The sequence below is a fragment of the Pangasianodon hypophthalmus genome, chromosome 21, assembly GCF_027358585.1.
Source record: "Pangasianodon hypophthalmus isolate fPanHyp1 chromosome 21, fPanHyp1.pri, whole genome shotgun sequence".
NCBI lineage: Eukaryota > Metazoa > Chordata > Actinopteri > Siluriformes > Pangasiidae > Pangasianodon > Pangasianodon hypophthalmus.
In genome coordinates, this window is record NC_069730.1 from 7,515,158 (window position 1) to 7,530,832 (window position 15,675).

Genomic DNA, 15,675 nt, shown 5'->3' on the forward strand with positions numbered 1-15,675 from the left:
TGAACTCGAACAAACATGCGTGACTTCATGAGAATATCACATGTGAACAAGACTTACACGTGAGAAAATCACATCTGAAAAAACAAAATTATGTGCCGTACATGTAAATTGGGTGATAAATTACATGAGAAAAAATAAAAGCACAAGGCCAAGAAAAAAAAAAAGTTGATTGTGTAAAAATCACATGTGAAAAGTCTATTACATGTGACAGCGTGTGAAACAGTGACATGCTAACTGTCTACATAGCACATGTGTAAATTCACAGGTGAATGATGTCATTATATAAGTTCATGTGACATTTTGTAGCATTCATATTTCATTTCAACCTGAATCTAAATACATTTTTAATGCTACAAAGATGTTTTAAATAAAATATTTTTAAAATAAAATATAAGAAAGGAATAAAGAAAAACAAGCTGGTGCATTTTGTATTAAATGTTTGAATACTTGGCAGATTTCTAGAATACTTTTGAATTCATTTTACTTTTTAATTTATAAAATAAATTCATATTAATAATAATTATCGTATATTTACTCCAAAAAATAAACGAAGGCCAGATTCAGCTGCAAAAGCAAGAGCACGAGCTGCTGACGTCATCCACAAGCTCACGCGAGCAAGCGCGAGACAAAAAAAAATCTTTTCGTTACGAAGCCGCTAAACAGAATAGCTTTTCGACGCCTATAAGCGAGTAAACACAGAAAAAAAAAACTGTCGATATGGTTTTAATTTGTCAGTGACATTTCTACTTCCTTTGTTTGACAGGGAGACTTTTTTTCTCCCCCAACCCCCCATTTCCTTTGGTCGGAGCGGAAGTTGTTCTGTAAGCCGAGGCCTCGCACTTCCAATGGCGACTGAAAACTGGCTGAACGGAAAGCGGGAGCTATCACGAAGGAGACCCGAACCGTGCAGTCAGAATTAAATAAATATATCAGCGGATAACAAGACATAGAAAGAAGTTTCAAGAGGAGTACGTCAGCTAAGTTATGGCTGACAGAATGGACAAAAGAGGGAGTATTTCGCTCCTTGAATCGGGTAAGGCACAAGAAAAGTAAGGTTTAATGTTTTGAATAGCTAGCATCACCTTTTCCTGCGTTTAAATCCCATTTTCACTCATTTCCTCGCTTTTCGTCTGTGTGTTTTTTTTCAGAGCTTTATTATCTAATTTCTCGCTTTTTAACCACCGGTCCTTGTCAGAGAGCGGCCGAGGTGAGCGCAGTGTATTTCCGACTCGGTGATATGTGGATGTGTTGTGGTGAAAATGCTGTGTTTTGGTTGCGAGTGCTCATTACACATCACTGTGTCTAATCTGTTGCAGGTTCTCGTGAGTGAACTGGAGGAACATCAGGTGTGTGTCCGTGTGTTTTGTTCGTAATCAGCACAAAGCCTGGCTCGAGTGAAGCTCACTCAGAGGCGGATTTAATGCTTGTCACTTTTGATAGCTTTTCACTGTCTTTGACAGAGTTTTGGGATGATATGGTGAATCAAGTTGTTATTTGATCATATTTGAAGTCCTGTCATTTCTGAACGGGTTTCTGTTCTCGGCAGCTCCTTCCCCGTAGAGTGGACTGGGAAGGAAATGAACATCCCAGATCATATGAAGACTTGGTATGTTTTCATCTTGTTGCCTTTAATTGCTGCATGTGTGTATTTCTGCTGAATGATACTAATTTCCCCAGGATTTGATTAACCAAAAGATTCACTAATCCGGAAGAAGCCTAGGCAGCCATTTGGATTTATTAAAAAAGCATGCTGCACTGTTTATATTGGTATGTGTATGCATTTCTCTGTACCAGATGCGCTGAGGTTTTATCTTATTTTTCGTTTTGTTTTGTTTTTGACCGGACTCGCTTCTTACTTAGTGTCGTATTGCAGTGAGGGTGGAGAATCCCGAGCTCTCGTGACGTCGCCCTTCTCACGACCAATCAGCTTCCTCAAACAGCTGTTCGCGTTCTATTTTTTTTATTTTGTCCCTGCGTTCTGATTGGTTGACGCGCGGTCCTGATTTGCATAAACGCTTCACTTTCAAACCACTTCCTTTTCAGACATGGTTATTTATCATGATTGATTTTATTTCTGAAATCACACTGATTGTTGCCTATAGTGCTGCTGACCTGCAAATTAGTCCAAGAAAATAGAAATCTTTGGTGAAACCTTAACAAGTGCATTAAAGGAAACCTCCACCCTGGAACACATTAAATATGATTATATTGAAATATTTGTAATGTGCTTAAGGATTCAGGTGCTACTTTGTTGGTTGGTGCTGTATTTTCTTTATTTCTGTGAAAAGTTAGTGATTGTGTGCCGTGCTGTCGCAAGGGGGACATTGCTAGTGCAGCTACAGTGGTGTTTAAAGATTTCAAGCATAAGAGATAAAGGGTGGATTTTGTTGTTAGCTCCTAAATACAGAAGAGCAAGAGCTTCTTTTCTCACTCACCACTTTCCAGTGACATTCAATGTCCTATTAAGGAGAAACAAACATTGGGCTCAGCTTTTCAGAATGCAGTGCAGATGTACGAAGCAGCTGTGCCAAGTAACTGCACAGAATCGGCTCGCCTAGTTATCGATCGACGACATGACAAGCAGGATGGTGTTGATGGCGGTATTGGTCTGATGGTTGGCGATCTAGAACCTGTTTAAGTAGAACCATCTGTTTAAGCAGCATGTACAGATGAGGAGGTGAGAGAGCTGGACAGACTCAAGGACTAAAGCGCTACTGCACTGCTCTCTTTAGTAGCAATGAAGCAAGAGCTAAATCCCACTGGCACCACTATCAGCAGGTAGTTTAACTGCATTCTGGGTAATGGAGGAAATAGACCAACATGTCTATAAATATATGTCTAAATATAGGAAACAGTTTTCAAGCAATGCCTTTAAATTAGCACTGAATTTTGTGAAAGATGATTGCATGCATAGTCTACTCATTACTCTGATCATCTGTTTGGTTATGGACATCTTTTAATATGTTTTTATCTAGCAGTAATCTCACACCCAGTGTTCCTAGGATTAGCCTTGGATCCACTGTGACTCAGGATAAAGCAGTTGCTGAAGATGAAGGAATGGATTATTTAAATAAACCGGTCAGATCAAGTTGGTCTCATAAGGGAGCTTCTGCCGTATTCGAGTGACATCTGCGTCACGTGTTGTTTTTTTCCTCCGTCAGATCACCGCCAACAAACATATTGCACCAGACCACTTGCTGCAGATATGTAAGCAGATCGGTCCAATCCTTGACAAGCAGGTGCCGTCTGGTTTGCCTGGGGTGCATTCTCTACTGGGAACAGGGAGACACTCCTTACTTCGTACAGCTAAAGGTGGGGTAGCGTTAACATTTAACCCAACTGACCTTTCTGGAATACACGCATTCTTCTTACCCAATATTATCTCTTCATATGGTACAGATTGTGGCCGTAGCCGATGGAAAAGCTCAACTTTTGCTGCACTTCATCGAGGAAGACCACCGGAGAGGCCTCTGAGCTGCAGGGATGCCCCAAATCTGGGTAGGTGCCACTGCTGTTTCACTGGGTATTATTGGTTATAGTTATATGAAGACAGGGTGCTTTTACATATGCAGGGTTTAGTCTGTTTGAATAGAACACTGATGTGTTTTTGTTTCTCACTGAGCTTCTGTGTGTAGGTGAGAACACAGCAATCACACTTGGGTACGGACAAAAATAACTGATCTGAGAATAGGTAAGCGAGGAGACCTCAGTCTGGTTCCAGTCGAAATCTAGTGAGGTTTGATCGCAGTGATAAAATGATTCAGCTCTGAATCGACCCAACTGCAGGAAGTGAACCAAACCTCTGTGTATTTTGGTTTGCTCTCAACAATATTTTGTAAATGCAAGCTGCTAAACTGGGCTGCAATGCCCAGAATTAGCCAGGTCCAAAATGAGCTACAGTAATGCGACATGTTTTGGATATTTGGGCTGACAAACAAAAAGAGACACATGGGTGCTATTTATATAATTATCTAATTTATTTGTTGTTTATTGAGCGGTGATGTGGTGTTCATGCTTGCATAATTTTTTTTGTCATTTATGAGTATGTTTTCAGCCCTACAGGCCCACACTTTTTTGCTTTTTTGCTTTGGTTTCATTTGCAGTACGAAACCAAATGATAGATAAATCAAAAGGTATCAGTTTCACTCAGATTTGGACTCAGCAAACAGGCTAGCTGGTGTAAAAGTACCCTAAGATACTTTTCAGTGGTTTTTAGTCAGCCCTATTGAGCAAAAACTTGACCACTTGATTCAGATTCACTGAATATCTGAGTAAATAATTCAGCTCTGAAACAGTTCTGGAAAAGCACTTCCTGCCAAAAAGAGGAAGGTGTACGTGCGCAAATACGTCCAATGCGGCATGGCAACCTTCATGTTTCTGTCTGTGTTTATTTTATTTAGCCTCTGCTGAGTCTATACATTAGGTGCACTTCTTAAGCTGATCTGTGGTTTAATTTCCGCACATCTTGGTTAACTGCGATTGTTCGCTTCAGCTCAGGTTTCAGTCGGTGACAGTTCATAGGGTGAAGTCTATACTGCATTTTTCTTAACTGGTGTGCTGCCGTTCCATTCACCATTACAATCATAACACGAAATCTGTGGTAGAGTTAATATACAGTACTGTGCAAAAGTCTTAGGCACCCTATTTTTTTTATAGTACAAACTGTTATTGTTATAGATTTTCTTTATTTTATGACTTCTACATTATTGATTTCAGTACAGAAACTTCTTAGATTTCCAAACATTAGTTTTCCAACACAAAATTAAATATTACAGAAAAATGTATGTATGTCAGTAAAGAAAGCAGCATATTACATAAGAGACACTTTTCAGACAAAAAGAATGAAGCCTGCTAGATTGTGCTGCAAAAATAAGAAGCAAGTGCGACAGCCAAAGTCTCAAGAAGAACTGTGGCTGCTTCTGCAAGATGCTCAGTAAAACCTACAGCTTTTTTTAAAGCGAAGGATCATCACACCAAATATTGACTTTGTTTCATTTATTACTGTTTACTGCTCTTTATAGTATTTTTTTTTAAATGTAGAAACATTTAATTTGAATATTTTTGAAGGCATCTTTGCTCTACATTATTTCTTTACATGTGCCTAAGACTTTTGCACAGTACTGTAACTAGCAAGTAATAGAAGAATAACTGCGGTGTGTGTTGAACTATGTGTGTGTGTCTGTGTGGATGCAGTGGAGGTGTGCAGAGGCAGGGAGTTGACAGGCACTCAGCGTTTCAGCTTTGTCCATCCTGTCAGTGTATATCAGAACATCAAAATGCACAGGAGGATTCTGGGACATCTGTCGGCTGTTTACTGCATTGCCTTCGACCGAACAGGATCCAGGATTTTCACGGTGAGAACTTACTTCAGCTGTGGATATTTTACTCTGACACACATGTATGCTTTACGAGGAAAACAAACATCTTATATAAAGGTTTCTTCAACAACGATGATAAGCTGAGGGTATTCAAATTTGATAAACATTCGTTTCTATTTTCCTGTCTAACTTGCCGAAAAAACCAACGCATGTAGCCTGTTTACGCAGCACGCGGGTTTTTTTTTTAAAGCCATCACTACAGCTGATCAGGCTGAATGGTGTATTGCATGCCCACTTGAGGGAATCGTGTTTAAACAACAAACTGCTCTTGATGACTGTTTCAAAGAAAGGCCACATCAAGTCCATCATATGGAGTGTATAGTTCAGATATTTAAAGTCTGACCAAGTGCAGTTAAGACCCAAAGTGCAAAATATGTCAGAGTCTAGCAAGTGCCAGCAAGTCTGGAAACACTACCAGTTTGTTCCACCATTTGAAAAAAACAGTTGAATATACAGGGTGTGTAAAAGTGCATTCAAGTGTTTCCTGTTTCTTCTTGCTTCATTGCCACACATTTTACAAATGTTATTGATTGGCCATTCAACTTTCTGCAGAGTTTGTTTTATTTGCATACATCTCAGCATTCTTTGCAAACTGAAAATCTTCTATAGTATTCAAACTGTCCAAAAGTATTTACTCCCCCGTTAACTTGTCCACATTTTGTTGTGTTACAGCCTCAATTTAAATGGACTTAATTGGGATTGTGTGTCGTATCTGCACCAAATGGCCCATCATATTTCAGTGGGGAAAATAGTAGTAGTTATATAATATAGTTTGTAAAATTGTTTACAAATAAAAAAAATTTAAAATCACAAACATTCACACTGTTGCTGTGAAACCTTTAGATTTTGCAGCTAGTTGCCATCAGAAGTTATATAATTATTTGAATGGAGTTCACGTGTGGAGCTATAGTGTCACAGACTTAATATAAGTACACCTGTTCCTGAAAGGCCCCAGAGTTTGTTAGACATCATACCTAAACAAACAGGGTACTGAAGACAAAGGAGCTATCAAAACAAGTTCAGAACAAGTTCTGGAAAATTACTAATCAGGGTTTGATTGTAGAAAATGTCTCAAAATTTGAACCTCACAAGATGCATGGTTAAATCCATTATTTTAGAAGATAAATTAAAATATCATATTATATTGATTATTGATCCAGTGCTACACAATCTTTAAAGCTCCGGGTGTAGCTGCTAGTTGCTCTGGCCTGAAGAATGATTAAGCTCCTTTCTCTCCTCTTCAGGGTTCAGATGATGCCTTGGTAAAAATTTGGTCCTCTTTTGACGGGAGGCTCCACTCCACTCTGCGAGGACACCATGCTGAGATCTCAGACCTCGCTGTCAACTTGGAGAACACCCTCATTGCAGCAGGGAGCTGCGACAAAACCATCCGAGTTTGGTGCCTTCGTACCTGTGCCCCAGTGGCAGTGCTGCAGGGTCACAGTGGATCTATTACCTCTTTACAGGTATGCTACACTACCGTTTACTACTACTTTATTTAATAAGCTTGATCTGACGCTCGTGTCTTGTCCCATTAGTTTTCTCCATTTGTCAAGGGCTCCAAAAGGTACATGGTCTCTACAGGAACTGATGCAACTGTCTGCTTCTGGCAGTGGGATGTAAATAACACCAGTTTCACGTAAGTGTGACAATTCCTTGCAATTTTGTTGAATTGTGTCCTGTAACTGGCAGACAGAGACTGTACAGAGCTTACAACATCAGAGACTGTAAGAGCCAATACAACTGGCTGCAGATTAAACAGAGCACTCAGAAACACTGCAGAGCAGAAAAACTCAGTAAAAACGCAGTAATTCAGTGAATCTAGTCTTTTAAATATGTAGCATCATGGCTTCTGTAACAGGTCTTTGTTGTGGCTTGTTGCAGCAAATCGCATGAAGCCCATCAAGAATGAGAAGAAGGGTCAAGTGTTATATATGTTCTTATCTGCCTAAAAAGAAGAGGAAAGGGAAGAGTTTTCAGACTTTTGTGATTTTTAAAAATAAATTTTTCCCTCTCTGGTCTGATTAATTGAGTGACTTGTTCAAAATTAAAAGTTGATGATCAAGGACATAGAGGGTATACATTTGTTTTCCCTGCTTTACGTTTTAAAATGCATGTCATCTATTCAGAGTTCTGGGCAATAGTCAGAAGTAGTAACATGAAGTGCCACTGTAAAACAAAACATAACGTAGCATCTTATTTATAGCCATGGACCAATCATTAATGGTTATGCATTAAAAGATATCTGTTGTCATCATTCAGTCATGTTAGTTGCTTATCCAGACCTTTGTTTACAAAGCTTGAAGTTTTATGTAGCTGGATCTTTTAGATGAATACTCCTAGTATATATGTTATGTAAAATCCTGTTCTCTCATTTATTGGTTTTAGTGATCGTCCCCTGAAGTTCACAGAAAGGCCGAGACCTGGTGTTCAGATGGTGTGTTCCTCATTCAGCCCAGGTAAGGCGAAACGCCTGAGCGATCCTGGAAAATAACCAGTGTAACTGCAAATTTTCCCATTCAGCCAAATACGAGCCACACCTAATAGTACAGAAAAGAGGTTTCAGGAACAGATTTAATAGCTAATGGACTTACGAGATTGCATTACAAGTAATTTGGGGCAAATTTCTTTTCCATTTATTTTGAAGCGTCCCACAGTGAGCACCTGGTGTATTCAGTTGTAGTGGGGAAAAAACGGACAGTAGCACAGAAGTCAGTGTAGCCTTGACCTCAAAGACATGATTATATCCAGAGTGGTTTATTTCTTGGTAATTTGAACATTTTCACATTCACTGAATTTTTGAAAATGTGAAATTCAGTGAAATGAATTCATATCTAACATTCACAGTCTCAACAGAATCAATATTTTTAACCAAGCATCCTGATTTCAGGTTCAAATGAACCTAATGTAACTGATATAATTGCTCTTACCTGATACAGGAGGCATGTTCCTAGCCACAGGGAGCACCGATGATGTAATCAGGATATACTACCTGGGCAATGGGAGTCCGGAAAAAATAGCGGAGCTCAATTCACACACAGTAAGAGCTTAATTTTTAAACATGGAGGCGTCACATTTGCCGTCCTTTGCTTTAACTGACGGTAACTGAATGTGGTGCTAGCTTTGACACGTTTTTGTCTTTAGGATAAAGTCGACAGCATCCAGTTCTGCAATACAGGAGAGAGGTATGTAGGTTTTCTGGAGCATTTTCAGATTTTCAGTCAGATTGGTGGAATGTTGGGGTGAAGGAATCGTGACTGATTTCAGGCAGGCCTCAGTGCACACAAGGCTTTTTTTTTTTTTTTTCTTCCCTTCTTAATTATCCATCATGCCTTCATTCCAAAATTTCATGGTGTCTAACTTACAAACTTTTTTTTTGCTTATAACCTCTTGTGTGCTGATTTTGTTGTTTTATCCTAAACCAGCCAGTAATATTTGGTCAGGTGCAATAAAATTACAGCATATCTAAACTTCATGAACATCCTTTGCTTTTTGAAAAACATCCTGTTGGACAATGTACTGGATTTATAGATGTGCTTGTTTTTTTAAAATTTTTTTAATGAATTGATCCAAACCCAGACACTAAAGACATTTGGGTGATGGTGTTGTAAAATTAAATTGTATTCAACTATTTGTACAAAACTTTCAGGTTTGTAAGTGGCAGTCGTGACGGCACTGCTCGCATCTGGAGGCTGCATCAGAGACATCAGTGGAGAAGCATTTTGCTGGAGATGTCTGCCACTTTACCAGGGTATGTGTCCCCAGAATCACAATTTTATCCCATCAGATTTGACTTGACTTTATTGTTTAAACAAAATGACATTTTGTTTAACATTGTGTGTTAGGAGTGTGTATGTATTTTATTTGTTGAAAAAGGTGCGTTAGAATAATTGAAAAATGAAAGCAAATCCTGCACAAGCTGAATATTCATGAGATTTTTTTCATACAGCTCATTAAAATGAATCTTCTTTAAGTAATATGATATTTTTAATGATAAGCTTACACAATAAAAGTAGTCTGTTTTTTTGTGATAATGTGAAATTAAAAAAAAAAAAAAAAACAGTCCTTAGTAGTGCTCTCTTGATATTTGGCCTTGCTTTATAACCTTTATCACTGCTATTCTTAATCTTTGCTGATTGCAGAACTGTGCCTGCGGAAGAAGAAAGCTTCTTCAAACCCAAGGTCACCATGGTGTCATGGGATCGTCATGACAACACAGTTATCACTGCTGTCAACAATCATCTCCTCAAAGTGTGGAACTCCTATACAGGGCAACTTCTACATGTGTTGAAGGTATTAAAAAAAAAAAAAAACTCTATATGATTAAATAACGTTTGTTAGTCTGGTGAGATTTTACTCAGAACATTCAGGACTTTTAACTGGCATGAGGTTGTGTGCTGCTACAATAGGACTACAGGCTGATATATGGCCAAGTATAGACATAGTAGTGACATAAAATATCAAAATAAAATATATATATGGTCCAAAAATATCTGTTTAGAAAAGTAAGAATTCAAACACCTAATTTTGGATCATTTGAATGTTAAAAAAAAAAAAAAAAGATGGTTTTTGAGAGTGTTGCTGTGGGACAGGCTGTAATGTTCTTCGTTCCTTCCAGGGTCATGAGGCAGAGGTGTTTGTGCTGGAGCCACACCCATATGATCCCCGTGTCATGCTGTCTGCAGGTCATGATGGCAACATTTTCATTTGGGACCTAATACGAGGCACAAAGACTCATCACTACTTTAACATGGTGCAGTATTCCAGTACTACTTACTACAATTTACAAAAAATCTTGCTTTGTGCAGATCTGGATTTGTACGCCTTATTAGGCTAAAGGAAGGGTTCTTAAAGGAAAACTCCTCCCTGAAACACATTAAATAGTTTTATATTGAAGTTTTTTGTTTGTAGTGATTCTGATGCTGATTTGTTGGTGTGTTGTATTTTGGTACGTTATTCCCATGAGAAGTTAGCAGTCACGTGCCGTGCTGGTGCGCTTACAGTGGTGTTTAATAAGAAAAGATTCAGTCATCTTAAACATAAGGGATAACAAGCAGGTTGTGCTTTTACCTACTAAAACCAAAAACAGCAACAACACCTTTATTCACTCACCATTTTCCAGTGATGTTAAACATCACATTGATGAGAACACCAACACAGAAGTAGTGGAGACAGATAAGGTTGGACAGAACTTCCGAAATGTAAAGCAGCTATACCAAACAGTTGCTCTGAATTACTGCAGGGATTTGGCTCAGCTAGTTAGCGATGTACTGGATTACGAGCACGATGTCGGTATAAGCATTAGCATTTCCCTACCCTCAACACCCCTCGTTCAACTACAGTTGGATCGGTAGGCAGAACTTGAAACCAAAGGGACAGGAGTTAAGAACCCTCTGTCTAAAGGTTTCTATGTTTCTTTCGGTGTAGATTGAGGGGCAGGGGCATGGTGCTGTTTTTGACTGCAAGTTCACCCCTGATGGTCATCGCTTCGCCTGTACAGACTCTCATGGTCACCTGGTCATTTTTGGATTTGGGAGCTCCAAGCCTTATGAAAAGGTTTGCCTTCATCTTTTACATCTGCACTTGTAAAGCTTGTCACTGATGACAAACTTCTTTGCCTGAAATGTGGTTAATTAGGGCTTTTAACATTTCCATTTGCTGCCATCCTGTTTACAGCAAGTCCTTGCTTGTGTATAAGATCTAGATTCCATGAATACATGTGCAACCCATAAGAGTTTAAACAGTATTATTGTCTGTTAAACTAGCATGATTAATATTATCAGTATGAATCATATCATCACAGTGGATGCTGACATTATGCAGTGAGTTCTCTGTGGTGATGAATATAATTACAATCTTCACTTACATCTGCATTCACAAAGATAAATATATTAATTAAATCCTTAGGCTATAATTAGTGATTACAGCAATTAAGCAACTTTTCATTTGTCATGCTGAGTAATATCATGAGGTGGTGGAACATGCGTATTCGAGTGCCGCAGAAAAAACTTTCAATCTGCAGAGGTTAATTTAGGAATATTTATTTTTAATTTCATACATAATTTATTTATACTTGTTAGAATTTACTTTGAGTATTTTTTAATGTTTTGCTTTTTCAGGTAGCTGCCAAATACTGATTTTAAATTCTCATGATGGACAATGTCTTTTATCAACTCAATGCTAGTTGTCATGTCTGTAGATTTTGAATTTAATGGCATGCACATGGGTTACAAATGACCAAGCTAATTTTAAAATCCAGTTATTTTAGCCATCACCATGCATTAGAACGTTACCAAAGTGTGCAGTGATCTCATTTACAATTCAAAGAAGAAAATACAACTGGGGCACTGCTGTACTTGTACGTTTATGTAACAGAAGGGCTACAGGGGCTGGACTTTGGCTCATTTTAGTTATGTAAAGGTGCTACTGCTGCGGCTAATCTGGGAAGATGTTACATGATGAAAACCTCTTTTGAAATTACTTGCAGCTTCCAGATCAGGTGTTTTTTCACACTGACTACCGTCCATTGATCCGGGACTCCAACGGGTTCGTGTTAGACGAGCAGACACAACAGGCACCTCACCTCATGCCCCCACCCTTCCTCGTGGATGTCGACGGGAATCCTCATCCTCCTAGATATCAGAGACTTGTGCCAGGGAGGGAGAACTTCACAGATGAGCACCTGGTTCCTCAGCTTGGATACGTTGCTACGAGTAAGACAGATATCTGTTTTAAGTAACAGCCTCTTTACTTCTGTGTTTTGATTATATTTATTATTTTATTAATAACTATTAAATTTTTGCAAAGTTGTCCAAGTATGCAAGCAGTGCTGGGGGTTAAGGTTCTGGATTAAGGAGTGTGAGTTTAAATCCCAGAAATCTTATGAAAAAAGTATGGAATATATATATATATGCCCCAAGCCCTTACCATCACCATTTCTTGGTACAAAACCAGTTGCATATTGGTACTGATCCAGAGAGCCAAAACCCCAATGGTGGAAAATCACAGAACAGCTCTAATCTAGGCACCAGCCTGGGAAGCACTGATCCCACATCAGTGGGAAATGTCTAGATAAAGCCACTCTTGTTTTCATATTAAAAACATTACTCAGCAGATCGTTTGCATTTATGCAGGTGATGGTGAGGTGGTGGAGCAGGTAATCAGCCAGCAGCCAGCTGAGAGTGAGGATCCTCAGGCGCGCCGCAGTCTCTTAGATGACGCCATCCGTCAGCTCCAGGAGCAGCAGGACCAGCAGGCTGGGAGGCAGCAGGGTACCCCTAGAAGAGGTGCATGTTGCAAATTTTCAAACCCTTTTGAGTAAAATATTTAGGCAATTTCTTGCTCATTACTAAGTGTGAATACTGTTAAGCCCATAGTACCATACAGATCTACATGACATCCAATTTCCTTGCAGTACAGATGTAAAAATTTAGCAACAGCTTAATTCAGTGATCAGTTATACATATTGGTTTTTGTAGTTTGTGTGTGTCATTGGTGACATACTGTGTATGGAACATAAATCAATTTGGTGTAATTTTGCCCTGATTTTTCTGCGTAGTGTCTCTGAGTGAGCGGATGGAGGTGCAGTCTCCACCTAACGTGGGGCTCCGGCGCAGCGGGCAAGTGGAGGGAGTGCGGCAGATGCATCAAAACGCACCGCGCAGTCAGATGGCAACAGAAAGGGATCTGCAGGCATGGCGGCGCAGGGTGGTGGTGCCTGAACTTACTGCCAGTGCGTACAGGTAAGGCCTTCTAAATTCTAAATTCAGAATGTTTGTGGTTTATAGTTATATTAAAGTTATAAAGTGTCACTTTAATAACTTATGGTAATGCCTGCTCTTCCCCGCAACGTCCAAACTTGTCACATGGTTCATAATTAAATGAATGGTTAAAACAGGTATGTCAAAGCTGTAAGCGAGGTTGCTGTGACATTCTAACTCGGGCAACATGAACTGGTGATTTCAGTAGACCTAACTGAGTACTTATATACGGCAAAAAATACTGTAGCAGAAAAACCTGGCCATACTTCAGTGATTCCATTATCTAAATATCACCCAGTGTGGCTTCTGTACTATGTCTATTGTGGTTTCATCCAACTGCATGCATTTGTGTAAATTATTTAGCTGAAGCCCATCAACTCATCAAACCAGACGATAGCTACAGGGCTAGAGATATACAGTCAGAATTCAGTTCAGTTTTATTTTGACAGTGGACATTGTCACAAAGCAGCTTTTTTACAGGCTTGCACAGATTTTTCATTTTATTTCCATAATCTGGTCTGATCAGTAAACTGAAGACATGGCTTGTTTACAGGAAAGTGAACAATGAAAACAGAATGTTTAAAGACCAATGGACAGAGAAGTATGCGTTTATTCGAGTCTGTGGCACTAGTCAAAAGTGGCAATGGCAGTGTGACATGCCACTCACAAAACAAAACCACTTCACATTGTCTTGTTTATAGCCATTGTATATAACTATTCACTTTATGGTTAAGCATTAAAAGGTAACTGTTTACCTAACCCCTGGCATGGAGATTCAGACAAAAAAAAAAGATTTGGTCCAGGAATAATAACAATGACACAACTTTCCGTTGCAGTGATCAGGAGTTATTCAGAATCGCTAAGGGAGACGAGGAGATTGTCCTCTATAATGCCAAGAAACGCAGAATTGCACACGGCACCTTTAGGGTAAAACATTTTTTCATATGTTCAATGCTGAAGTAATGAATTGCAGCTATATGTAATGTATTTTGCAAAATGAATCACTGTATTATTTTCAAGTGGTAGATTTATATGAATTGTAATTTTCTGTCAGATTTCCCAGGTGATTAATTTAAATAGGATTGTAAAATATTAAATGTACTTGCAGTCAGCATACAGTACTTTAGTAACATCTATTTTCACTTATGTAGTTTTTACTTTTCTATGAGTGTTGTTTGTTCAATAGAAATTTTACATCGTAGGGATTTTTCCTTCCTTTGGTAGTAGAACATTTCAGTAACTAACAAAGATTCACCTCCTTTGACTGAAGAATGTTTGGAATTGTCACCTGAGACTGGATTTGCGCTTATTATATCTACTTACTGTTTGTGGACTTGGTTTAAACACAGGATGATTCTGATGATGAGGCGGTGTGCACTAAGCGCACACAGCCACGCAAGCGGCACCGCAATTTGGAGAGCACGAACAGTTATGCAGAGAGTCTGATCGAGTTTTCCTGTGAGGAGGGAGAGGAAACTGCTTCCTCTGAGGTAAAGCCTGTGTTCATCTCTTGATGTTTTTTTTCTGTGTGTGATATTTGTGGTGACCGCTCATCCTGGTGTATGTGGACATTTAGGAGAATGAAATTGAAGCTAGCGAGGTAGACTCGTCAAATGAAGAGGAAGAGGAGGAATGGAAAAGTGACAGCTCAAGGTACAAACCCATAACTCCAGCAAGTGGTTTGCTTTAGGGTGATGTTAACATTTTCTGTCATCATGGCACGCACGTCATAGTCTAGGCCGAGTAAAGACCTAAAGGCTTATATTTCTTCCAAGTATATTTTAGCAAATCTATTATTTCATTGCACATGCTAATGTAAATATTACCAGATTGTTTAATTACATGTCTGCATGTTCTTATTTGAAGTCACTCGTCCAGCGAGTATTCTGATTGGACAGCTGATGCTGGCATCACTGCGCAGGCGGCCATGTCCTCCCGAAGACGTGCTCGTAGGCAGATTAGCAGTTCTGATGAGGAGGAGGAGGAAGACAACACTGCAGAGGATGAGCAAACCGAACAAACACAGGATGAGGATGCACCGTCCTCGTCACCTCAGAAACCGAAGAGAAAAGCAAAAACCAAAACACCAAAGGTGAATAGCATCAAGAGGCAGCAGTGTTCTTTAACAGATGTTAACCAACTGTATGTTAGCTAACTGTATTCCAGTACCTAATGAGATATTAGTGAAACTTGTGAAATTGCCACCTAAAAGAGTAAGTAAAACACCTAGCCAGCACTTTAGGGTTTTGGTAGGGAAACCCTGGACTGTCAGCCTGGTGTATTATAATTCAGGTTCTAGGATATTAGTTATATATTTAGACCTCTTTCTGTTGTTTGGATTTTAGGGTTAGAAAATATTGAGAAAAATTAAATCAAGTGAATTAGATCTTTATTGTTTTCACAGTCATATACAGTGTGCAGTATACAGTGAGATTAAATAACATTTCTCCTGGACCCAAGGTGCAAGATATATGTATGACATGACATACACAGTGCTGACAGGATGTAAATAAAGTGCAAAACAAATAACAAGCATG

At 39.1% G+C, this 15,675-nt stretch overlaps 1 protein-coding gene across 4 annotated transcripts in view; it reads left to right on the plus strand.

The window, feature by feature from the left end:
• Positions 1 to 15,675, plus strand: part of brwd1 (bromodomain and WD repeat domain containing 1) — a 28,556-nt gene that overhangs the window by 415 nt on the left and 12,466 nt on the right. For 3 of the 4 annotated variants that reach the window (XM_034314652.2, XM_034314650.2, XM_053227522.1), the window contains exons 1-23: positions 604 to 1,033; positions 1,149 to 1,207; positions 1,317 to 1,346; positions 1,547 to 1,606; positions 3,162 to 3,312; positions 3,400 to 3,498; positions 5,194 to 5,354; positions 6,623 to 6,844; positions 6,917 to 7,017; positions 7,767 to 7,837; positions 8,318 to 8,418; positions 8,523 to 8,563; positions 9,028 to 9,129; positions 9,521 to 9,671; positions 9,997 to 10,131; positions 10,806 to 10,934; positions 11,866 to 12,091; positions 12,512 to 12,664; positions 12,937 to 13,120; positions 13,975 to 14,065; positions 14,488 to 14,628; positions 14,715 to 14,791; positions 15,005 to 15,230. In XM_034314652.2, the coding sequence (XP_034170543.2) occupies positions 985 to 1,033; positions 1,149 to 1,207; positions 1,317 to 1,346; positions 1,547 to 1,606; positions 3,162 to 3,312; positions 3,400 to 3,498; positions 5,194 to 5,354; positions 6,623 to 6,844; positions 6,917 to 7,017; positions 7,767 to 7,837; positions 8,318 to 8,418; positions 8,523 to 8,563; positions 9,028 to 9,129; positions 9,521 to 9,671; positions 9,997 to 10,131; positions 10,806 to 10,934; positions 11,866 to 12,091; positions 12,512 to 12,664; positions 12,937 to 13,120; positions 13,975 to 14,065; positions 14,488 to 14,628; positions 14,715 to 14,791; positions 15,005 to 15,230 (2,760 nt within the window). In that variant the 5' untranslated portion in view covers positions 604 to 984. Of the gene's footprint in view, positions 1 to 603; positions 1,034 to 1,148; positions 1,208 to 1,316; positions 1,347 to 1,546; positions 1,607 to 3,161; positions 3,313 to 3,399; positions 3,499 to 5,193; positions 5,355 to 6,622; positions 6,845 to 6,916; positions 7,018 to 7,766; positions 7,838 to 8,317; positions 8,419 to 8,522; positions 8,564 to 9,027; positions 9,130 to 9,520; positions 9,672 to 9,996; positions 10,132 to 10,805; positions 10,935 to 11,865; positions 12,092 to 12,511; positions 12,665 to 12,936; positions 13,121 to 13,974; positions 14,066 to 14,487; positions 14,629 to 14,714; positions 14,792 to 15,004; positions 15,231 to 15,675 lie in introns of those variants that run through there. The other variant, XM_053227521.1, reaches the window with a different exon arrangement.